This window comes from Urocampus carinirostris, chromosome 16 (assembly GCF_059441175.1).
Source record: "Urocampus carinirostris isolate Australia breed hairy pipefish chromosome 16, RoL_Ucar_1.0, whole genome shotgun sequence".
Classification (NCBI taxonomy): Eukaryota; Metazoa; Chordata; class Actinopteri; order Syngnathiformes; family Syngnathidae; genus Urocampus; species Urocampus carinirostris.
This window is the reverse complement of record NC_142364.1, coordinates 19,421,686-19,446,667: the sequence shown is the minus strand read 5'-3', so window position 1 is coordinate 19,446,667 and position 24,982 is coordinate 19,421,686. Positions and strand designations below refer to the sequence as shown.

At 40.1% G+C, this 24,982-nt stretch overlaps 2 protein-coding genes across 3 annotated transcripts; both read left to right on the top strand.

Moving 5' to 3' along the window:
* The first annotated feature begins 2,181 nt into the window (after positions 1-2,181).
* Positions 2,182-12,747, top strand: slc35e4 (solute carrier family 35 member E4). 2 transcript variants are annotated; one of them, XM_088356246.1, is made up of 3 exons: positions 2,182-2,437; positions 4,538-5,148; positions 9,175-12,747. In XM_088356246.1, exons 2-3 carry the CDS (start codon positions 4,557-4,559, stop codon positions 9,675-9,677), a joined length of 1,095 nt encoding a protein of 364 aa, XP_088212372.1. In that variant the 5' UTR covers positions 2,182-2,437; positions 4,538-4,556; the 3' UTR covers positions 9,678-12,747. The 2 variants fall into 2 exon arrangements, with proteins under 2 accessions (XP_088212372.1, XP_088212373.1); XM_088356247.1 differs by lacking the exon at positions 2,182-2,437 and adding an exon at positions 2,768-2,936.
* A 3,473-nt stretch (positions 12,748-16,220) lies between these two features.
* On the top strand, positions 16,221-24,126 carry smtna (smoothelin a). The gene is made up of 7 exons (XM_088319681.1): positions 16,221-16,482; positions 17,983-18,058; positions 18,128-18,235; positions 18,315-18,345; positions 20,488-20,599; positions 20,674-20,825; positions 20,913-24,126. The coding sequence occupies exons 1-7, from the start codon at positions 16,387-16,389 to the stop codon at positions 21,058-21,060; spliced, it is 723 nt and encodes a 240-aa protein (XP_088175807.1). The 5' UTR covers positions 16,221-16,386; the 3' UTR covers positions 21,061-24,126.
* Positions 24,127-24,982: the final 856 nt, after the last annotated feature.

Genomic DNA, 24,982 nt, shown 5'->3' with positions numbered 1-24,982 from the left:
AAGCCTCTTACAAGCTTTGTGATTTTTAAGCATCAAGATGGGACGTATTGTTCTTCTAAGAAGGGATTTAGGGGTTAGGGAGAGGGATGGAGGCTGCCAGCCTGTATTTGCCGAATACACACCACAAGTAGAGGTGCTGTGAACCTTGAACATGACGTCACAAACACATTTTCATCTTCTCAGAGAGAATGGAAAAAACAAAGAGATGATGTGGCCCTCCTCTTCTACTGGAGTAAGTGTTAATAAGATGCGCAATGTACATTGTTTGGAAGGAAGAGAAAATATACATTTCAAAATAGTATGTTGATTGAAAACTACACATAGTGGATGTTTAGACACAGGTAACATTATCTTTTAGGGACTAGCCAAATTTACTTTTGCTTCATTCTTGAGGATAAATTGCTACGATATGAAGCCATTGCAGCACGGCGGAACAGTGGTTAGCGCGTGTGCGGCACAGTTCTGAGGTCATGGGTTCAAATCCAGCTACCAACCTTCCTGTGCAGAGTTTGCATGTTCTCCCCGTGCTTGCGTGGGTTTCCTCCGGGCACTCCGGTTTCCTCCCAAATTCCCAAAACATGCATGTCAGGTTAATTGGCCGGTCCAAATTGTCCCTAGGTATAAATGAGCGAGCAAATTGTCTGTCCCTGTGTGCCCTGCGACTGGCTGGCAAGCAGTTCAGGGTGTCCTATGCCCACTGCCCGAAGATGGCTGGGATGGGCTCCAGCACCCCCGCGACCCTACTGAGGATAAGCGGTGCAGATAAAGGATGGATGAAGCCATTGCCCATCCACTGATTATCTGCACTGCTTATCCGCAGTAGGGCCGCGGGGGTGCTGGAACCCATCCCCGTTATCTTCAGGCAGTGGGCAGGGGACACCCTGAACTGGTCGCCAGCCAGTCGGAGGGCACACAGGGACAGACAATTCACACGCTCGTTCACACTAAGGGACAATTTGGATTGGCCAATTAACTGAAATGTATGATTTTGAAACCGACGCAAGTACAGGGAGAACATGCCAACTCTGCACAGGACGGCTGGTAGCTGGACTTAAAACCATGACCTCAGAACAGTCACATCAGAAAAAACAATCCATATTTGTTCTCTGTTGGGTCTTTTATAAAGTAGGCACACCTTTAGTGTAAATGTAAAAGGTTTTTCTAAAAACTCATGTGGGGAAATAAGTCAGAATGTGAAAATGTTCATTGAGGTGCTTTTAACAATTGAATGCTTGATTTGTCTGTGAATGGTAGCTGGCAATAGGAAAGTAAATTGTTATTGTTAGAATTTAAACTATTAAAAATGGATCGTTTACAAAACTGATCGAATTAGTTATCTGACTCCATTAACCAAACACAAACTTCATTCTCCTAACAATGCATGCTCGTTTCTTTCTGGGAAAAGATGGACAAGAATAGCCGTCATTTTCACACGGAGGCAGATTTATTTTCTTAAAGTATTTAACTAAGTGAATTCCATCGAATTAGCCGAATTAGTGTCGCTCTTCGTCGAGCCTCCTTTCTCGATTGTCCCTCGATCTTCTATCTTCTTTCTCTGCCCACGCCTTTCTACCAAGCTGGCGTGTCGGCTCCTCCCATGGGGCAGGCCAGGAACGCCCATGTGGGCTCCACCTCGTCGCCTCGATGTCTGGACCGGTCAAAACATCCCCGCACGTTTCCACAACATCAGGCCCTTGTTCTCCAAACATCACCGCCATCTGCGTCCGAATTCTGTTATCAACAGAACGAAACAAAACATTCCCATTCGGAACGTCGTGACCTGTCATTGAACTCAAGCCCTCTCTGTGAAAAATCTTCATTGCATTCAATAAATGTAACTTGTATAAAATCCTTTATCGTGAAATGTATAAAATCATTCATTATAAATCATACCACAGGCTGTTTTTTTCCTCTCACAATATGCGTGAGGACCCAAAAGCATGAGAGCAGCTTTTGACGTTTGAGGAGGTTGCACTACTTTCAAAATAAAGTTGTGACACAATGATGTTAATAACGATCCTATAGATTGACTCACTTCAGAAAAATAGAAAAATGTTATTCCTTTAAATCCACAAATACATTTTGGTTTATTAAAAAATGTAGTTTATATCAGCGATGCACTCCGCCTCAATCATGCACTGTCCCTTTAAGAAAACAAAAACACGCAATGCGGTTGACGTTTTCGAGTCCTCCTCTGGAAGTGGTGTGATTCCAATGTCGTCGCGCCGCCACGTAGAAGAAGGACATACTGTCATAACAAGTAGCGAATGTTCTGTTATCGGAGTCAACGCGCCGATACGACTGTTTTAGTCGACTTCACGAACGCCGGGAATGAAATACTTCAGTCTTATTGACAGACTACTGGCTAGCCACGAGCTAACCGTTAGCATGACAACACGAGCGAAAGGAGCCCGGCTCCTTGCAAAGGTCAAATAAGGTAAATGCTCAGCGTTGTATTTCATCGAGTGTTGTTTTTGTATTTATATATATTAAGCGTTTAATACGCGTTTTATCAAAACAAAATTAATTAAAGAGGAGCAAATGATTATTAAGGGTTTGCTGTAGGCTTGGTTGCGTATACAAACCACGTATATATTTACTGAAATGTTACTGTCAAATTATTATTATTGGATAAAAATATTAATATATGTTTCCAAAATGTGACGGTAATAATCAGTAATCGATTGAAATCGCTTTGGCGTTGATGCCTTGAAATAGCTCCTGTCATCGTCGTGTGACGTCATCTGTTTATTCCTTTCCGGTGTCTAACCAGTAGAATGTAGTCAGGTGTATAAGCTGTTGGTGTATTATTGTTTCCATTTCGAGTTGGCTTGTGTTTTGGTGTTAGTTTGTGGGAGTTTTGGCACGTTAGTAATAAGCCACGTAAGTCTAAATAGTTGCACGTGGTTCGAGCGGACATGAGTAGAGTAAGTTAAGTAAGTTGTTTTCTTGGTCAATTCTCTCAAAATGTCATAGGTGTAGTGAGGTATCACAAATTATATACAAAAAAAAAGAATGTAATGGTGAAGTTAAATGTTAAAAAAAAATCAGTTGCTGAAAACGGATGTTCCTGCAACTATTTTGCATACCTGTCAACCTCCACGGCTCCATGCCCTTACAAACGGTCTTCTCATCTCATCTCATTAGCTGCACCGCTTATCCTCAGTGGGGTCGCGGGGGTGCTGGAGCCCATCCTAGCAATCATCGGGCAGTGGGCAGGGGACACCCTGAACTGGTTGCCAGCCATTCGCAGGGCACACAGGGACAGACAACTCGCTCGCTCATTCACACTTAGGGACAATTTGGACCGGCCAATCCAACTGAAATGCATGTCTTTGGAATGTGGGAAGAAACCCACGCAAGCACGGGGAGAACATACAAACTCCGCACAGGAAGTCTGGTAGCTGGATTTGAACCCACACAGGTTTCCTAGACCTTAGAACTGTGCCTCACACGCGCTAACCACTGCGCCACCGTACTGCCCACAAACGATTGTATTTTCCCTTATAATTATTTTATTTTTTCCAAACGTGTTTATTTATGTAGTTTAACTAATTGTATTGTACATGTGTTTCCTTATATCATATATATTGTTAATTAACATTTTGTTGTGAGATACTGAGTTGCTCGACATGAATGAGGTTTGTTATAAAAAAAAGTTCAAAAATGAAGTAGCTTGAACGTTCACTGTAAAAGGAAAAAAATACATGCAAATATAATTAAGTCGAATTTTCTCATTCAAATTATTCATTCTTTTTCGGCATTAAATTATTGTTGGTAATATACTGATTAAAGGAATAACCACAAACCTGTCTTTTTTAATTTCCTCCTTTTATACTTCATTTTTTTCTTAACTTTTTTATACATCATAATAATTCGTAATATAATGCATCAAAGCAAGTGAGCCGTTTGAGAGCCGGCTCTCTTTAATGAGTTGAGCCGAAAAAGCCGGTTCTCTAAAAAGAGACGGACTTTCTTTCACTACACAACTACCACGGAATGATAATGCATAATGGGAAATACCCAGGCAGCAGATGCATGCGCACAGTAGCATCAAACCCCTTGCTTTGTTTGCAACGGTAAAAAACGATACCGAGGTAGAGGCTACCGCGGCAAACTCGTTTGACTTGATTGATTTGCCGTTTCGCGATAGTTGGTGTATACCAGATGGTACCCATAATTGACAAATTTGAGTTTTTCCGTACGTCGTACACGTCTTAAAATGCATAATAAACGTGCTTTGTACGGCAAAAGCGTACAGGTTGACAGGTATGATTTTGTTCAATCAACGTTTTTCATATTGAAGGATCCCTTTAATCACCTGGGTTGTAAGGGCACTACGCCCTGTGGTGTGTCTTGGGCAAGTAAAGCCTGGTGGCACCCATCCCTCTCCGGGCTGTTTTTCTGGGGTGTGGGGGTTTCCTCCCCCAACATGAAACAGGTTACCAAAAGCCTCCTGTTCTGACTCGGATACAGCAGCTTTGTCATTCATCCCCCTGTCCCCAGTTAATGTCTCTTATTGATGTCTCTTCAACAGCAAGCACGATGATCCCATCATGATCCACGCTGATGGCTTCTCCAAGTACGATGCGAGCGTGCCACCAGAAGGCAGGAGGAGACCCCCTGCCGAAATGCTCCATCTGCTCTCCGCAGTAATTGTCTGGCTAGTGACTGGCACCACCATCTCCAGCCTCAACAAATGGATATTTGCCGTGTACAACTTCAGGTACCCCCTGCTGCTGTCCGCCCTTCACATGCTGACGGCTATTGTGGTGGACTACGGCTTGATCAAACTTCGTTTGATCAGGCACAGCCAGGCCTTGGAGCAGGACTTGACCCCAGGAGCTAAATGTAAAGTCTTCCTGCTGAGTCTTACGTTTTGCGCCAGCATCGCCTTCGGGAACATGGGTCTGAACTATGTACAGCTGTCCTTCGCACAAATGATCTACACTACCACGCCTATCTTCACTCTGGCCATCTCTACTCTTATCTTGGGCAAGCAGCATCACATCCTCAAGTACACGGCCATGATGCCCATTTGCCTGGGAGCGTCCTTCAGCATAATGGGGGAGGTCCAGTATGACCAGACAGGCTGTCTGTTTGTCATTGCAGCCACCATGTTTAGAGGCGTCAAGTCCATTCAACAGAGTAAGAACGGCATTTTTGTTTATATCTAATGTCATTCCCCTCTTGAAAGCTATTACACTTTGCACACCACTGGCTTCATTCTTTAATCTTGCCGACCACGCATATACGATTCATCATTTACTTGAATGAAAAAGTTAGTATCCATGTTCGATTGTCCCAAAAATTTGAATTAACCCCTTAACAATCCTGTGAAATTCACCTAAAATCACAATCCAAGACGTAATCAAAGTAAATTGAGTCTGTACTTGAACCGTTTGGAGAATATGGACATTTTTGGCCTCTTTTAAAGAGTAGCACTAAAGTTTTGTCCCTAACTGAAATGATCACTGAAAGAGCTACTAACATTAAGTAATTTCATTTGGAACACGCAGAAATAGAAGGTTTTTTTTCTTACCTGATTTTTTTTTCTCAATTACATGACTGCAGAGGGCATCTTAGTTAAAAATACAATACATGAAGCCTTACATGGTGCCCTAGGTCAAATTTGATCAGAAATCTAAAAGCTAAAGATTCTATTTAACACATTTTTCCTTAAGGTATGCCAAGGCATTTCCAAAAGTGGCCATTTGGAGATTACCAGTTTACAGCTCTAAAACCTGTGCACCGTGTATTTTACTTTGGGCAGTTTTTAGACATTATGAAATGATTATAAAGGTTTGACTTCTATTTCCAGAAATTAATCACGGATTGTGCACACTTACGCGTGATAATCGCGCGCAAAAATGGATCCCGAGTTACATTACGCATGTTCATTTTTGGCTTTGTTTTGAATACACATCTTAAATATTCCTATATTTATGTTGGGAATTTCATGAGCTAACTAATGTGTTCATCAGTTGAATCGGTCATTATTGCCTCAAGATTATTGAAGCCAAAGTAGGTCATTTTCATTTTTCTCAATACAGGCCTTCATATCTTATCCATAGCAAATGGTCATAATCGGTCATAAGAGGCTAACATCCTTATTGGAAATCATCCGAGTTTGAAACTAACGGATTACAACAAGAATCGTGAAACGATGCAGCAATGCATTTAGGCATTTTTTTTTTTTTTTTTTTCTTTAATGTGTCTGCATTATCATGTGTTTTGGGGTAAATATTTTACACTGTTTGATTCACAGGACTTTTGTGAATGTAACAAGAACATTTTTGCTTAGAGTTCGTTCATCAGCAGGCTATCAAAACACATTATTGGTGACCTATTCCGGCTTTATAGTTTTCAGGTATATTGTTTCAAATTTTTCAATTATATGCGGCATGACATATTTCAATGACTGGTGACATTGTGAAGAGAAGGCAGGTCTTTTGCTTCTCAATAGTTGAGAGGGGTTAATTATTTTTTCTGTTTATACCTGAAGTATGGATTAAAACTATCGAATAATGCCTTTATCTTAAAACATATTTAATGGAGAGGTAATTCCAAAAATGATATCATGTAAGCTGCAGAAAACTCCTGAGCAAATTAGATGTTGTTTTAGGTCTCCAAGTAGTATGGGTTGACTTTGAGATTTAACTCACACAAGCCTTCTTCCATCCTACTATAAATGGTGATTTTGAATTCGTGTATTGTGATACGTCTTTTTAAATTTACTTGCATTTTACAACAATGACTACAATAGTGACTTTGTACTATGTCATTGATGCATACCTGTCAACCTGGTTTTCCTCGTTCTTTATACGTGTTTATCATTTCAATCTGTAAATGCCAAATAACAGATTTTGGATGGAAAAAATAACTTTTTTTTTAGTAAAGTATTTTTTTGGGGGGTTACACCATTTTGTCTTCCCGATTTTGGCCCTAATCCGGATCTTCTCGATCACTGGTAGCTGACAACGTCATTACAGATTGCATATATTGTTGCGGTAGTCTACATAGTCTGTATTCGTCCTGTTTCATCTGGAGGGAGGAAGGCATGACCAACATTGGTGCCAAGGTGCTTAACTTGTTTGGGTGTTTGGGCATTTGAGTTGGCCATGGTCAATTTATGTTTTTTACTACTTTTTCATTTTGGTTTTTGTGTATGTGTTTGTCTTCCTGGGTAGATAGATAGATAGTCTGCATTGTCTGTATTGCAGTGAGTAAATTGGTGCTGGGTTGTGTTTGTAAGTGTTATTATCACTTAATAATGGGTATTGCTATCATCAATAAGGGGGACAATTGGCTGAGGTGGACAGGAATGGTGTTGGCATATTTTGTTACGAAATGTAAAAAGGATAACGATAATCTAATTGATATTCATTTTCTTGGTTAAAATGAAACAATGCAAGATATGCTACATTGCATTAACTAATAATACTTTAGGAGAGCTTGTAATGAATTTCAAGTATTTTTCTTAACTGTTGGTTTTAAATAAATGAAACTTTTTCGGCGGGGTGTCGGATTTTGTTTCAGTCTCAAGATGAAATTTAAAGTTTGAGGTTTTCTAGTTAAGAATAAGTCTAGTTTTATAGTAAGAAAACGTCTTCCCTTGCCCATTCCACAAATTACTTGTTTGCTTTACAAAAACTGTAGTTGTTGGAAACTGTGGTGGAGCATTGGTTGCATTTAAAACAGTTCCAGTAGCAAGAGGGTGGGTATGGGACACATTCTTTTGTGGAATTCATGTCATGTGGACTGATTGCTTCTTTGCTGAATGTACTCAATGTTCCAAATTATCTCATGTTTTCATCCCGTGGCAAAGACACAATTGACATAGATTCAATTAAACAATTTGCACGTTCTTAATCAGGAGTGGATTGCTATCCGAAACATTAGTGCCATAATTTCCAGACTATAAGGCGCCCTTATAACCCCCAAATTGGGCAGAAATTTAAAAGGGTGTGCATCATAAACAGTAAAATTTCAGCGGATAAAATCATAAATGCATACAGTACTTATAAGTGTGCGTTACTACACAAAGATTTACAGTATACTACCGTATTTATCCAGTGATACATCACTGACCAAATTTGCATGCAATGAGAATCGAATCCAGGTTGGAACAGTAAGCTTGCTGCACGCTAACCACTGGACCACCAGTGATACAATTTCAATTTTCACATTATCAAACTATTTTAACGATCCTGGAAACAAATGTTAAAAAATGGAGAAAACAGGAAGTCGTCTTAAATGATTCAAATAAACACAAATTAAGATTCATCGTCAAAGAATAAGGTTTCCCTCGTCTTGCTTTTATGTGTTTATATCCTTCAGGACGACTTTCTGTTTTCTCCGTTCTCTAACATCCGTTTCTGGCCCGGGGAGTAAAAATTGTGTGCTAATGGGATAAAATCTGCCTTTTACTATGTCACAGTATCACTAGTGGTCTAGTGGTTAGGTTTTGGCGCTCTCACTGCTGCTATCGGGGTTCGATTCCCGATAGATACATTGTTTTGCGATTATGGCCAGAGACATTTTTCAACGAATTAATCATCGCACTAATATACACAAGATTGATACAGTAGCTCTTACTGTAGTTTTAATTCTGTGCGATTTATATATGTATGTTAGGGATAATATTTTCGTAATAGGTTAAACTGAAGTGATCAGTAAGAGAGGCAAATGTAGTTTAAGAATTTATTCACTGCACAGTGGGAGCACGGATTCAAAAGTCTCACCCGTCTCACAAGTTTCCCGCGTTGCAGCCGGGTTTTGTTCAAAAGCGTGCGCATGCGCAGAAGGTATCAATGACGTCACACATACGTCTATACGTCTACGGTTCAAAGTTCGCACATGCGTAGTAATAACAAGCGACGTCATATATATCTTTCGGTTCAAAAATAGTACAAAACAGCAGAAAACGAGTTGTAATATAAGTCAAGCACATCAGGATTATTTGTAACATAGAAGACAGAGAAATACACAATTAACTAAATATGATTAGCTTTGACAATGTAAAAATTAAAAAAAAAAAAAAAAAAAAAAAAAAAGGCATAGTGGTCACGATTAAAAACTAGACGGTTTGTCTTTTGAATTGTGACCCATTTCATTTAGTTTCATAGTGTGGATTGAACTGACTATACAGTTATCTATGGTTTCTCCTCTTAGGCATTCTCCTCCAGGAGGAAAAAATCAACTCTGTGTTCCTCCTCTACCTGATGTCCATCCCCAGCTTCTGCATTCTGGCCGTGGCGGCCCTGGCTTTAGAGAACTGGGCCCTGATGGAGTCCCCTCTGCACTACGACCGGCGCCTGTGGGTCTTCATCCTGCTCAGCTGCCTGGGCTCGGTCCTGTACAACTTGGCTAGCTGCTGCGTCATCACGCTGACGTCAGCTGTCACCCTGCACATCCTGGGCAACCTCAACGTGGTAGGCAACCTGCTGCTCTCTCAGATGCTCTTCGGCAGCGAGCTTTCTTCTCTGAGCTGCGCCGGCATCGCGCTCACGCTATCCGGGATGCTCATTTATCAGAACTCTGAGCTTATCGCGCACTACGTGGAAACACGCAGAGGCAAATCGAAGGATCCGCCAGGTGACAACCATTCGGGCGATTCCGAAACGAGCTGTCACTGGCAAAGAACTGATCAGGATAAAGAGCAGAAGAAGGACTGAAGTGCAGTAAATGCTGCTGAAGAAATATCGTATTAGGTGATCCTGAATAATAATGAAGATCTGCCAGACTACGGGAATACCCCAGTGATAAGTTATAAGGACAAAGTCCTGCTCTATTGTGCACTCCACCCAAGTTTTAAATTGCCTTTATTATCACTATATTTTCCCTACTATAGGGAACAGCGGATTATAAAGGCGGAACCCCAAAAAATAGTATTTTGTTATATTATTTTTTTATTCATAAGCCGCACCTGACTATAAGGCGCAAGAAATTGAGACTACGGTATGACCTACTGTACCATGCACTTGCAGTTTATATGAGTGCAATGATGATCAGTCAATAAGTGTCGATAAATAACACAAACCATTGCCTGCAATGGGAATTCAAACCCAGGTAGCAGTGGTGTGAACAGCGACACTTAACCACGAAACCACTTGTAATACACATGGCATTGTAAAGGCATTAGGTTTTTATCTCATTGTCACACTCTTTTTACTCATGGTGCCAGTAGCACTGATTATCATAGTACATTTCGCCCGGCATTCTTAAACCAGGGATCAGGGACCTTTTTTGCCCCAAAGGGCTATATAAGCAAAAATATTTTGATTTTTGGGAGGGAGAGCCACACCTTATATTTTAAGACAAAATACAACAAAACTGCAAAACCGACTCTCCAGACAAAGGCTAATTCTTCAGGGCATTTTATTCACTGTGTGATGTTAGACCACAGGTGTCAAGCAGGCGGCCCGTGGGCCAGATCAGGCCCGCTAAGGGATTTAATCCGGCCCGCAAGACAACACTCGGAGAAGCGCAAGAGCAAAACAAGCTGCAGGTTGAAATATGTCAACTTGATGTTGCCAAAAAACAGACACTGTACTTGTATCTCTCTCTCTCTCTCTCTCTCTCTCTCTCTCTCTCTCTCTCTCTCTCTCTCTCTCTCTCTCTCTCTCTCTCTCTCTCTCTTTTTTCCCACCCCTTTTCTCCCACTCTCTGTCTCTGTCTCTTTCACTCTGTGTCTCTCTTTTTATCTTCCTTTGTTGCTCTTTTTCTCTTTCTCTCTCTGTGTCTTTTAACCTCTTTTGCTCTAACTTCCTTTTTTCCTTTTCTCTTTCTCTCTTGCTACCCTTCGCGCTTTCTTTTCTCCTTTCTCTCTTTCTGTCTTTCTAATTTATCTTTGGATTTCTTTCTTCCTCTCCCTTTCTTTTCCCCCTCTCTCACGACTTTTTATCTTTTGTTTCTCACGCTCTCTCCCTCTCTCTTTTTTTCTTTCTTTGTCCCGCCCTCTCTCCCTTCCCTCCCTCTTTCTTTTATTTCTTTATCTCTTTTTCTTTCTTTTTAATCTACTGGTCCGGCCCCCGACAGAATGTTCGTTCTATCGTGTGGCCCCCGAGTTAAAACGAGTTTGACACCCCTGTGTTAGACGATTTGACAAAATCTATAAAAAAATCATCGGGACAGAGCCTGTGTCCTATATCAAAATAAATATAGCAATTAAAATTCGTCTCCCCTCCGGAGTTACTTGAGAGTGTTGAGTCTTATTTAGCGTGTCATTTTTTGTCCAATAAAATGGTTTCAAAACAAGATGCAAGTAAAGTAAAAATGTCACAAAATACTGCAAACGAGGATACCAACGTATTTAACTTTAGTGCAGACGGCGCTGGGCAAAGGAAAGAGAGTGCACTTACGCCATTTATAGCTCTGCCCATTCACTTCTGGGTAAAACATCTAATTTGGGTTAAAGTTTTTTCTGTGGCTTCATCATTAAGTGTTTTAATAATGAAAATAGATTGTTAAATGAGATTCCATATAAAAAAATATTTAGCGATTTACAGCCAAAACCATGTCTGTTGTGACACCTTTAATGTAAACTGTAGTTAAAATTGTGTCCTTTATATACTGGACCAAATCTCTCTGCATGAAGCAATATGTTTACAATTTTGCACGAGTTCTATTTTGTCTCCATATATGGTGTGCGAGTCACAGGTTCCCACCCCCAGGGTTAAATAGTCTTTCCACTTCATCATCTGAGCATCAATAATGTAGCGATATATATATAAAAAATACCTTGTGTAATATTTAGTTGAAGACTGTTTTCTCTATTCTCTAACATTCGTTTCTGGCACTGTGAGTAAAAACTGTATAAAAATGAGATAAGCTTTACTGCTTTTGGGCATGTCATCTGCACCACCAGAGGTCTAGTGGTAAAGTTTTGGCCTTCTCCCTGCCACAACCCGGCTCGAATCCCGCTGCTTACCACAATTTGCGATTTTGGTCAGTCATATTTATTGATTGATTAATCATTGCACAAAACCAGTAGTATACCGTAAAACCTTGTGTAGTAACGCACAAGAATACTGCATTTCAATTTGTATCCTCTGGTTTTTTGCGGTCTATAAGACGTACCAGGTAAAAGGCGTTCTTTTAAATTTCCGGCCAATATCATGTTTATTTGTACAGCCCTTAATTACAGAAAGTCTCAACGGGCTACCATTACACCATCCCCTGATCTGAAACCTACATGAGGGCATGGGAAAACTCAAAAACCTCAACATGAGGAAAATAAGGTAATCCCCTTCCAGGATGACCAGGCTGATTATAGTCTGGAATTGATGATCACGGGATGATCAATTTTTCGGGGGTGGCTGCAAAAAACTCATGACGAATTATATACTCGACCGTCCTCCTCACTGTGCCAATTCTACTGACCAGAAGCGGCTGCCATTTTTAATGTTATCCCGTTTTACATTATTTTGCTGAATAGTTACCACTCCTACCTTCTCCTGTGTTTGAATATCATGCCAGCTGACTTGACCTGGTCTGTTACAAGACTTGTATCCTTAACTCTATTGTGAAGCAGATACTGACGAAGTTTATGATGGTATCGTTACACCACTCCTTAGTTCCTAGATTTTGGCAGACGTGGTTTTTTTCCACGTCACTGCATTTATTAAGACGCATGGAGTTCTTTGTGTGGTGAGTAAGGGGAAGATTTCCCTTGTGGTCATATTTAGGCCAAAGCACATATTTTCTAGAAAAATCTCAAGGCACACCACAGTAACACCAAGTTTTTTTTTAAAATAACGCACGTTAGTAGTGAAATAATTTCATTTTTCCGTCCTTCACTTTATTGTGTACACACAAGTAGACGAAGAAGAGTGTAACTCAAGACGAGAGAGATGCTTTCAAAGCTTCTATCTTGAATCCTAGTTAAGGTACGGAGGCTCATGTTTTACTTTGGGACACCCAGTCCAAATCGCACGTCTGCTGGACTGTGACAATGCCTCTTTAAATATGGTTTACAGATATTTTATCCAATTTAGAAATGTCTCTTTGCCTTCTTATTTAAAGAAAAAAGTATTTATTTTTTAACTCAAGCACAAGCATCGGTGTGGTTGTTGTCAAGCGGAAAGCCGCTTCTACCGGAAAAGCCGTAGAATGTTGATTGGAAATGTCCTTATAATTAGATATAAATGACGTGTGGGTGCGTTTACTTTGTGTTTTTGTTGCACTGCAGTGTCAAAATGGTTGCACACCTAAGCTTAGCCAACTATGTCATATTTCCGTTTTTTGACGAATACTAATCGAGAGTACAGCACCACTTATTTTATATTGTGGGGAAATTTTACTCAAAAAGTTAAACCTATTTTTTACAGATGCACTATTTTACACATTCACAAGACTGTTGAAAATACATCTTTTGGGTTGAACTGTTCATTTTTTAACCTACCAGTAGAAGATTGAAATACCTCAATCAGTTTTTGGTCGCACACCACTGAGAAAATGCAAGAATAATCGCTAGATGTTACACTTGAGGCTCACATTTTTATTTTTGTGTTAAAAGTGCATTTATTAAGTTGTAAGTTCTTGTTTTATCATTTACTTGATATATTTGTATTGTCCTAAGTTGCATTTTCCCCATGAATTGGTTTCGGATTTTCATCAAGCCTTACTCAGACGCTCTTGAGAAATAAATTTGTCATGTGGGTCTACCTGTTTGAGCTCCTTTTATTTTAGACTGGAAGGGCGAATCACTTTAGAGACCATTTGTGTGGTAAGCTTTTACACGATGCACAACACTGCACATTATTAACATTTACCAAATAAATAATGATTAGGCCTGTGACTGGTTTAATCATTACAAGTATTCACAAAATGTCAAACGGAAGTGGCATTAAAGTGCCATGACATGCAGTGAGGGAACAGCCTTACCTGCCATCATGGAAAATTACTAATATATTAAATGGTTATATGTTTTCAGTTTTGAAGTTCTTTCCCGTTTAACTTCACAACTTTTGGATTTGTGTATTTTCTTTCGACCATGTGTTATCAACCTGTTTTTTCCGTCCTTGACACCCCTATAGCTTGCTACAGATGATCCACTTCAGTGTTCGGATCCCAATCCTAGTACGAGAGCGACTTGCCTCCCACACCTAGCGAACACCGGATCGTGGGCGCAGCCCTTTCTCTTTCCTTTAATAAAACTTTTGAGAAACGTAACGCAATTGGGTCCTGTTTCCGTTCTGGTCCTGACAGAAACACATTTTGATAAAAGCCTAGAAAATTATTTATTAAGTATTCTTTAACTATAATCAGTTCAAGGAAAATAAACTACATTTTTGAGGAGTAAAACTGATTTAAGATGAAGATGTGGTCGTCTTCGGTGTGCTGAGGACCTGTTCTACTTGTTTTCCTGACACGTTCCCAACACAAAATGTTATTTTTACCTGTTTGTAAGGAAAGCTAGATAACTGATGAGTTCATTTATCTTGGAGCAGGGTTGCTCATTTAAAAAATGAAAAAACAAATATTTTGGTACGTTTTTTTATACAGGCCTATAATCCAATCCACCAGGCACACTTGTCTGTTTTAAAAATCTGCAGTTCTATACTATAATCGGAAAATCTTTAAAGATGCAAGTTTTCACTGTTCTGACAGGCAGTATTTATACTCTAGATCTGGATAATTTGCTGTGGTTAAAGGATTAATGAATTCTGGTGTTTACCAGAAGATCCTGAAGGAGAACCTCCAGCCATCCATTCGTGCCCCCAAACTCCAGCACTCCTGGATCATGCAGAAGGACAACGATCCGAAACACACCAACAAGTCCACCCCTGAATGGCTCCAACAAAAACAAAATGAAGGTTGTGGGGTGGTCAATTCAAAGTATGTGTTTAAATCCAATACAGATGCTGTGGTGTGGCCTTCAACGGGCAGTCCATGCTAGAAAACCCTCCACTATGGCAGATTTGAAACAATTTTGCAAAGAAGAGTGGGCCAAAACTCCGCTACAGCGTTGTAAAGTGATTTCTGTTATCGCTGCCAAAGGTGGCCCACTCGCTAGTAGGTTCAGAAGCAATTACTTTTTCACTCAGGGACAGATGAGTTTTGATTTTTTTGGGTGCTTTAAAAAATGGAATCGACATTTATTTTGTGTTTCCTTGGGTTGTCTCTGTATGATATTAAAATTGGTTTGATGATCTGGAATCTTTGTGAGTGTCACGGTTGCTTTCCGTCTATTTAAGCTCATTGCTTTTTATTCTTCCTGTGTCAGTCCGTCAACGAACCTCTGCCCTGCAAGACGTGGGTTTTGAGTCGGTCCTGTTTCCTATTGGTATTTCTTGTCCAGTATTGTTCCCATTTATTTTGTCCTGTTTGATATCAGTTTCCAGTTTCGTTCCCGTCTGGATTGTCCTGTTTGATTTCGATATCCTGTTTTGATATCAATCCTGTCCGTCCCGTTGTTTAATATCGGTTTCCAGTTTTGTTTCTGTCTTGTTTGTCCTGTTTATTTTCGATATCTTGTTTTGATATCAATCCTGTCTGTCCCGTCCTGTCCGGTATCGACCCCATCTGTCCGATATCTGCTCGGGCAATTGATATCGATCTCATTGGCCTGTGGCTTCCTATCAGTGCATGCCAGACTGTTGCCTAACATGCATGACTCCCCATTTCCCGTAAATTAAAAGGCTTGTGTGAGAAACGTCACGCATTTGGGTCCTGATCGTGTTCATGACAGTGAGTGAGTCTCGTGCAAAAAAGACAGAAATCAGGACGGGGGCAAACACTTTTTCACGGCACTGTATTGTTATTTAGGTTCTTTTTTTCCTTATGTATTGCCAAAGTATTTTATTGAGGCTATATATTGGCAGATACATAGAAATCTATAAAACATGTTTTTCTCCTCGGCAGGTTGACATGACAATCTCTTTAAACACAATGTGATCTGCAACTTAGTTTGCCCACACCTCCTTTAACTCTAAACCATCTTTCTCCAAAATCTAGAGGAAGATGGCAGAGATTGATGGAGCTGATGTGCTTGGTTTTCTCTGCCCTCCATTACTCATGTCAAAAATAAGTGATAAATTCATGCGCTCCAAAAACCTAAAAGAAAACAGTGAGAGCCTCTTGCTTTGAGCTTATCCACTTAAATGTCATCATTATTCTCTCGCATGTTGCTTTATTAGGGCTTCCCCCCAGACTTCCTTATCTGATGCCTGCACTCGCTCTGCTCCATTACTATATTTGTACGTGTTTTCCAAACACTCAGCCAGTCGCTGCAGTGACGCTGAGGGCCACTTTTTCATGTTTCCTCTCAGTTTACATTCTTTGCACTAAACACAGGCTGAAGAGGACACACAGGAATGTCCTACTCCTATCCCCGCACCACTTCTTTTATATGTTAGTTCACTGTAAAATCCGTCTTTAGCAATGGAGCGGGCGCCTCAACCTGACCACGGACCGACTTCGAGCGTTACCAGTGAGAAACTTGCTGCCATTGAGGATGAGGACGTTCTCAACAAGATGGTGAGCTCGTATGTATGCTATTTTAAAGTCGAAAGCTATGTATACAACCTATTTTATTCGCAATGTAGACAAATGATATATTTTTGCATTGATTTTTCGTCCAACATTTTAAACCAAATGAGTTTTCTTTTACTGTACTTTATGTTAAATGGCATCCTTTTATTTTATGTTTTATTTTATATTATGGCACGGCGGATGGGTGGTTAGCACGCAGCTCCACGGTGCGGAGGTTCAGGGTTCAAGTCCAGCGACCTCAGCCTTCCCGGGTGGAGTTTGCATGTTCTCCCCGTGCTTGCGTAGGTTTCCTCCGGGCACTCTGGTTTTCTCCCACGTTCCAAAAATATGCATGTCAGGTTAATTGGCCGGTCCAAATAGTCTCTAGGTTGTCATGAACCGGAACAGGACGAGAACCCAAATGCGTGACAGTTTTCACACAAGCCAAGTCAAGTAATTTTTATTTGTATAGCCCTTAATCACAAAGCGTCTCAAAGGGCTGCACAGGTTACTGCAAACCACAGACTATTATTACAGACTTTTATCACACTATCCCCTGACTAAAACCTACTTGAGGTCAAGGAAAAACTCAAAAACCTCAACATGAGGAAAATGAAGAAACCTTGAAAAAGGACCGCACATGTGGTAATCCCCCTTTTATTTATTTATCATTTTATTTATTTGACGGGAAATGGGGAGTCTTGCACGCTCGGAAGCAGTCTGGCAAGTAATAACAGCATTGATATCGAAATAGCATATCAAAATTAAACAGGACAAACTAGACCGGAACGAAAACTGGAGAGAATAATAAAAAGGACAAAAATAGACGGGAACGATACCGAACAGGAAATGCAGGCAGGAAACCGGACAGAGTCAAAAGCCACGTCTTGCGGGGGAGAGGTTTATTGACGGACTGACAAACGGAGAGTGAGAGCACTGAGCTTAAATAGAGGGGAAGCCAATCTGTCAACGAGCTGCAGCTGGCGCCACACGGGCAAGGCCAATTGGACGCCATGGCAACCGTAATAGGTGTGAATGAGCGAGTGAATTGTCTCTGTGTGTCTTGCCACTGGCTGGCAACCAGTTCAGGGTAGCCTCTGCCCATTGCCCGAAGATGGCTGGGATAGGCTCCAGCACCCCAGCTACCCTACTGAGGATAAGCAATGCAGATAAAAGATGGATGGATTATACTTTAATTATTTTACATTTTATTTTTAATTATATTGTTTCTTAATGCAACATCAACTATTACCTCATGTGGAGTCCCTTTTTAGAGTTTTCTTCATGTTGAGGTTTTTGAGTTTTTTCTCTCCCTCACGTAGGTTTTAGATCAGGGGATGGTGTAATAATAGTCTGTAGTTTGCAATAGCCTGTGCAGCCCTTTGAGACTCCTTGTGATTAAGGACTATACAAATAAACAAGACACGGCTTGTCATTTGATGAAAAACTGTATTTAAAAAAACCTACCGTATAAAAATCCAGAAACAAAAATGTGTATTTTCAAAGCTGGATGATGCTGCAGAATTCGAAGAGCGCCGACTTATCCGTGCCGCGTTGAGGGACCTCCTGAAGAAAAAGCGAGGTGAGCTGAAACCTGGAAGATAAAATGCATGGATATTTCCACCTAAAGACCTCCAAAACTGTTCTTTAGAGAAGCGTGAGGAAGAACGAGGGTCCCGGCAGAAGGACCTGAAGCAGCAGGGCCTGACCAAAGGCGGTGGGGAAAGGTCCTTTGTCCACCAGCAGCCTACGACAAACAGTGACTCAGAACTTCTAAGATTGCAGTTTACTCGTTTCAAAACTATAACAGTCTAATGTTTTTTTCACATTTCTATTAGGTCGAGTGGTACCCACCATGACAGCAGACATGTAAGTTTCATGGCACTCACAACTTTAAAAGCAATACTATCTCCATGCAATGTTTTATAGTTTTCCGAGAAGTTTAGATCAAGTACATGAAAGACGGAATTGATCCATGCAAAAAATACTTCGTTTTTTGCCTTTATGCAATGTATAGGACACGATTTGGGGTCCTATACAATAATAAAATGAGGATTTTTTTCAAGTGTGCCTTAAAGGGACAGTCTGTATTATTAGACCGCCAGAAGCCACTGTATTTTGACAAGCAATGGAAAACAAGTGCTTAAAGGCGCAAGGAAGAATACAAACTACAGCAAGCGTCTAGTCTTTTTCAAGTCAGGAGCTACTTGCTGTTACCAATTAGCGCAAACCCAGTTAAATATGCATTTCTAAATTATGTTGTTACTATTTAATTACCAGGTTGGTTATTGGGAGTAAGGTTCAATAGACTCAGTCAACCACAAACTTTTTTTTTACTAGCAAATCACAATTAACCAGGACTGGTGAGTTGTTTTCAGAAGTTCTGTGGAGATTTCAGCTGTCCTTAGGGGGCACCCTGGTGCCCACGGGCACCACGTTGGAGACCCCTGAACTACGGCTACTCAATGTTACCAAATAACACCACTTTCTTCTCATTTCTTTGCCAAGCCCTTCTCAGGGTGTTTAGTTTTTGGGTACTTGTGGCATATTTCACATCCCATGAGAATTTTAAGAAATCACTTTATATAATAGTTCATGTATTTTGGGGTTTTTAAGTAAAACAATACATGTATTTTAATGAATTACGTGTTTGTTTTTTACGCTAGAAGGCGCTAAACAATACACACTGTACCTTCAATTATTATAAACCATTTTCGTAGGCAAAAAGTGGAAAAGATCAAGAAAAATGGAGATACTTTTTGCAGGACTACCAAATGTTATATATGAAAGCAATGTGGTATATTTCAATCTATCGATCTACCCTGGTCATATCCCTTGAGAGGGGTGACCGACAGCAAGACAAACACAAAGAAAATTAAAAAAAGGGAAAAAGTAGAAAAAAAACTCACCCAAAATTCTGTGGACCATGGCCAACCCAAATGCCCAAACACCTAAACAAGTTAAGCACCTCGGCACCCAAGTCAGCCATGCTTTCGTCCCTCCAGATGAAATGGGACACAAGAAAGCGGCCATGTCACTCGGGTCAGGGTGACACAACACACTCTTCTGTTCAACAGCAGGGCCCGGCAGCTTTCACTGGTTTACCCCTGCCGCATCATACGGGAGCCCTGCCCATCCCTTAGAACGCGTCTAAACATCCCACTATCCTTTCACAATTGTCGTATATTTAATAAATCCTATTGTATTCAAACATTAATGTAATATTTACGTAATTCGTGAACGTTAAAAGAATTTTAACATTTAAAAAAAATATTTAAATAAAACAATTTTTTACACTTTCAATGTCAAAAATCACATGAACTGCTTCTGATATGAGAAAATATTTTTATTAAAAAAAAAAAGAACTGGAAAAAAGGGAACACTTGTTTTTCTCACCATAGGAAAAAAATACATTTGGATTGTAAGACAGAATACACTTTAGGACGAACAGTGTGGAAATAAATCTTTCATTTTTCATAAAAAAACAATATATGTATATAAATTTTTTTAATATAGTAAAAAAATGTTCCAAATAAGTTTATGTTCAAAAACGACACTTAAAACTCCTTGGGTGTCTTGGAAGTCCTTGATTTACTGCATTATTTTCTGAACCACTTTATTTTTTAGAATTGTCACTATTGTCATCAATAACAACATAGCGAATATGATTCACGATGAGATTAGACTTGGCACTCCACATCCGACATGGAATAAAACATTTCAAAGAAAAAATAGGGGAACAAATCATTTAAGAATTGGCTAATATTTATAAGGTAGTGCTGGTGTGCCGTTAGCCACTGCACTCATGCCCACCGCAATCTTATTCGTATTCGGTTTGGAAAATACGATCACGTCAACGTTACAATAACAGTAGATAATTGTACGAATGAAACGATAAGACTAAATAAGAATTCAATCCAAAACATTATTAAGCGTCCGATTTCCACGATTTTACTTCTGCCATTGTCGCCGTTATCTGATGTGCTCTGTTCTATCTCGACATCTCCTCAGTAAGGCGAGTCCCGTCCAAGCAGCTCCGAAATCTCCTTCTGTGGCACCCAACGCTAAAAATGTCAAACAAATGCTTCTGGACTGGTGCAAGGCCAAAACGGAGCCATATGAGGTCCTCATGTTGCTTCTGTCTTCTCATTTAACCGTTCTGCCTTTTCTCATCGCAACCACTATGTGTCGATTTAGGGGGTGGACATCAGAAACTTCTCCTCCAGCTGGAAGGACGGCATAGCCTTCTGCGCTTTGGTCCACCGCTTCTTCCCCGACGCCTTTGAGTATTCCACCCTGAACCCTCACAAGCCTAAGGACAACTTCCAGCTAGCTTTCAGCACGGCAGAGTCAGTCTTCTCTTTTTTGTGTCCCCACCGTATTGCTTTCTGCGCAGTGACTTATCGACTCCGGCGCGGATCCTTCTTTCTCCACAGGAGATTGGCTAACTGCCCCCCGCTCCTGGACCCCGACGACCTGGTCCGGATGAAGGAGCCCGACTGGAAGTGCGTTTACACGTATATCCAGGAGTTCTACCGCTGCCTGGTGGAAAAAGGCCTGGTCAAAACCAAAAAGAGGACTTAGGCTTTGTCTATTGTGGACATGAGCGTCAACACAAGTCAAAAGACACATCGGGTTTTTTTTTCTTTTTAAATTCAATGCTACAATATATGTCCAGGGTCCGCAAACTGGGGGCCAGGGGCCGTATAAGCAGGGTTGGGTAGGGTTACTTTAACTTGATTACTTTCAATTACTTTTGGATTACTCCAATACCAAATATGCTAATACAAGACAAAAGAAACTAAATATGAATAAAATTACTAAATTTTGTGCAGGCTTGGGGAGTAACAGAATACATGGAACGGCAAAAATGATGTTGGCAAGCTGTTTGGATTTATTTTCATTTTGTTTCTGTCGCATTTTATGTTCGTTATTCCGAAGATCAAAGAGATCAAAGCCAGGAGAGAAAGCTTACCACGTGTTGTGAGTCATCTTTTTATTCATATTTAGTTTCTTTTGTCTTTTATTAGCATATTTGGTATTGGAGTAATCCAAAAGTAATTGAAAGTAATCAAGTTAAAGTAACCATACCCAACCCTGCATATAAGGTACGCCAGCGGATTTAATCCGGCCCAAGACACAAAGCTGAGAGAAGCACAGATGAAAAATAAGCCCCTATCCCATCAAACAATGACCTGTAATTTTATATATGTCCCCTGGATGTTGCCAAAGCTAAGTACCACTTCCACTACCATTTATCAACCAGAGAACATTTGAGGAAACGTCCCAATATTTTTTTCCTTAAAATAGAGTCACGGACATGCTGAAGATGGCAAACGATTGCACTAAACTGGATTAAAAAATACACAATTGAAAAATAGCGCCCGAGTGTTTTTGCAGAAGTTTAAAGAAGCTTTGGCTCATTTCTATAATATAGGTGAACTTGAACAAGTTCCCAAATTCAGGTAAATATTTTCATTAAAAAAAAAATTAAAGCAAGAAAAAGACTTTTAAATCATGAAATTCATCATTTCCTCAGGTGTTTTAACCCGGCCTGCCAAATAAGTATGTTAAAGAGCTATTGCTAACATAGTTTTTTTTTTAAGTACTACTGTAATGATAACATGCATTGTTATTTTGGTGTTTTTCTTATGCTGTGTCCCTTTGTGTGCCCGCATAAAAAATATATTTTTCAGTCCCATAATGGCGAGCATTCAAATAGCTGGCTACATTTTTGGTACGTGTTGTTTTTCAATCACTTTGACTTATCAAGATATCTAATTCCATGCAATAAACCACTCCTGAAATAGCCCTATTTGATTTAGTTTTTCGATGCAAAAAGATACCGTAAAATTTAGACTATAAGGCGCACCTGATTACATGCCGCACACAGTACATTTTTAAAGGGAAAAACATTTTGTACGTACATAAGCCGCATGTGCCCACATTGAAACATGAGGTATTTACAAAGAAAGACGGTACACAAAAAAAGTTTTAATCATACGTGGTCCCTTAACACTTTAACGTTCCAACGGCCTACACGTCAGACTTTTGATAAACAAAAACGTGTATTGAAATGTCATGCCACATATCGTTGGAACTTAAACTCTCTTGGGATTCAAGATATGACAATTTCAAAATGTACTCACCAGAGAAAAATCACAATCAGTCTAAAACAAGATACCTAAAAATTATGAACACTACAGTTTGACATAAAAGATAATGAATGTTGTTGCACTGACTGACTAAATTTAGAGTTGACTAAGCAAACTGGTAACCTTAATGCTGATTGACTTCACTGTATTTCACACAAGATGCAGAACTATGTAGTGCATTGGAAATGTTTTCTTCCATTGAATATTTGTTGGGTGGAACGGCGGTTGAGGGATTAGCGCACCCGCGGCACAGTTCTGAGGTCATGGGATTAATTCGAGCTGCCAGCCTTCCTGTGTGGAATTTGCATGTTCTCCCTGTGCTTGTGTGCGTTTCCTCCGGGCACTCCGGTTTCCTCCCACATGTCAGGTTAATTGGCCCGGTCCAAATTGTCCCTAGGTGTGACTTAGCAAGTGAGTTGTATGTCTCTGCCCTGCGACTGGCTGGCAACCAGTTCAGAGTGTCCCCTTTCCACTGCCCGAAGATAGCTGGGATGGGCCTTGGCACCCAAACGACCCTGCTGAGGATAAGCGGTGCAGATAATGGATGGATATTTTTTTAATCGTATGTTTACGTTCACTTTTAGTGTGTGTTCTTCACAATACAATGTGTTTGTAAATACTTGAAAGAAGCACCATGTTAAAAGCAAGTAGCAAACTATCAAAATAAAAGATATGAACTGATATATAAGTCAGGGTGGGGGTCTTCTGTGCTTATGGTACATTTTTTTATTAATCAATTAATAATTGGTAAAGTCATTGGTGGTTTTGCAGCCAAAAATTGACATTGACACACTGCAAGAATTTAATAACATAAGAAAATATAAAACTAGTGTCGGAATCTAATTTTTTTGCTTGTTTTATTATTGTAGCTCATTTTACTGTGTTGTGCTTTTTCCTCAGTGGTTGCAGTTCCACACAACAAAATGTCTCGTAAACTGAGAATATAGCTTAAAAAGGGGGGGAATTAGTAACATAGAAAATATAATGTTTAGAGATGACAAGTTATCATCAAACAGAACACCTTTTAAAAAGGAGTTACCTTATTCCGTAATATTATAGTTGACTTTTATCAGTGTCTCACGGTTGCCATGGTGCCCAATTGGCCCTGCCCATGTGGCGCCAGCTGCGACTCGTTGACAGCTTGGCTTTCCGTCTAAGCTCAGTCCTCTCACTCTTCCTTGGTCGATCTGTCAACAAACCTCTGCCCCTCATGATGTGGGTTTTGACTCGGTCCTGTTTCCTGTTGGTATTTCCTGTCCAGTATTGTTGCCGTTTATTTTGTCCTGTTTAATATTGGTTTCCAGTTTCGTTCCGGTCTAGTTTGTCCTGTTTAATTTCGATATCCTGTTTTGATATCAATCCTGTCAGTCCTGTCCTGTATCGACCCTATCTGTCCGATATTCGCTCGGGCAATTGGTATCGATCTTGTCAGCCTCTGGCTTCCTATCATTCCACGTCAGACTGCTGCCTAACGTAAATGAAAATAAAAGGCTTGTGTGAGAAACATCACGCGTTTGGGTCCTGATCCTGTTCATGACAAGGTGTGGCAATGCCAGTGAAATCTTTTGCTTATATTAAATATTATTGATGTTCTTTCTCCATAAGAAAACAAACTAACAATGTCGTAGAAAAATATAGTAAAACCCCCAATTAGAGCAAAATGATTAACTAAAATGAATAACCTGTACGACCTCCTTAGCCACAGTGACCAAAAATCATAAGAACATTTGAAACATCATGCATGGTCTAGGGATGAATTTTCAAACATTTTTCGACAGGTGGTGTGCCTACGTTTTTGTTAAAAAGAAATGAAATGTGACTAGGCTCAAAAAGGTTGTGAAACACTGTTCTGGAAGATGTTCCTTACCTCAACTCTTGTTGTTACCATGCCGGTGAGTATTATGATTAGGTGGGCTGGGAGAGGTGAGGCCTTTGCTGGAGAAATTTCAAGGGGGAGAAATGATGAAGACGCCAGCTAAGCTAATAAAGAAGGAATATGGGTACACGGGAGAAGGTAAAAAAATAAATAAAAGTATGAGGTAACGCGCATGGAATTTTTATTTAAGTTTTTCTTCTTCGTTGTTGTAGATGCAGATGCAGGAGTTGATGTTGAAGGCACTGAATCAGGTAGTAGGTCTGGTAGCGGCTTCTCTACCATTTTGAAGAACCTCTCAAGGTTTGATTAAAAAGCCAACTTCTTCTCGTTCTCACGAATGTTCTTGAGACAACACAGGCTCTCCATAACCTTTTGAAAGACCTCTCATAAAAAAAAAGAAAATATGAAGTAGAGCATTATCTTTTTCAAGGATTTCTGCATCTTTGTGGTAGATATAGATGCAGCATGAGGTGAA

Bases quoted from the DNA above. Each gene is read 5' to 3' on its own strand.
- slc35e4 (XM_088356246.1), top strand. From the start codon at position 4,557: ATGATCCACGCTGATGGCTTCTCCAAGTACGATGCGAGCGTGCCACCA. The intron at 5,149-9,174 runs GTAAGAACGGCA...TTCTCCTCTTAG, and splicing joins CGTCAAGTCCATTCAACAGA to GCATTCTCCTCCAGGAGGAA.
- smtna (XM_088319681.1), top strand. From the start codon at position 16,387: ATGGAGCGGGCGCCTCAACCTGACCACGGACCGACTTCGAGCGTTACC. The intron at 16,483-17,982 runs GTGAGCTCGTAT...GTATTTTCAAAG, and splicing joins AGGACGTTCTCAACAAGATG to CTGGATGATGCTGCAGAATT. The intron at 18,346-20,487 runs GTAAGTTTCATG...ACATCTCCTCAG, and splicing joins CCCACCATGACAGCAGACAT to TAAGGCGAGTCCCGTCCAAG.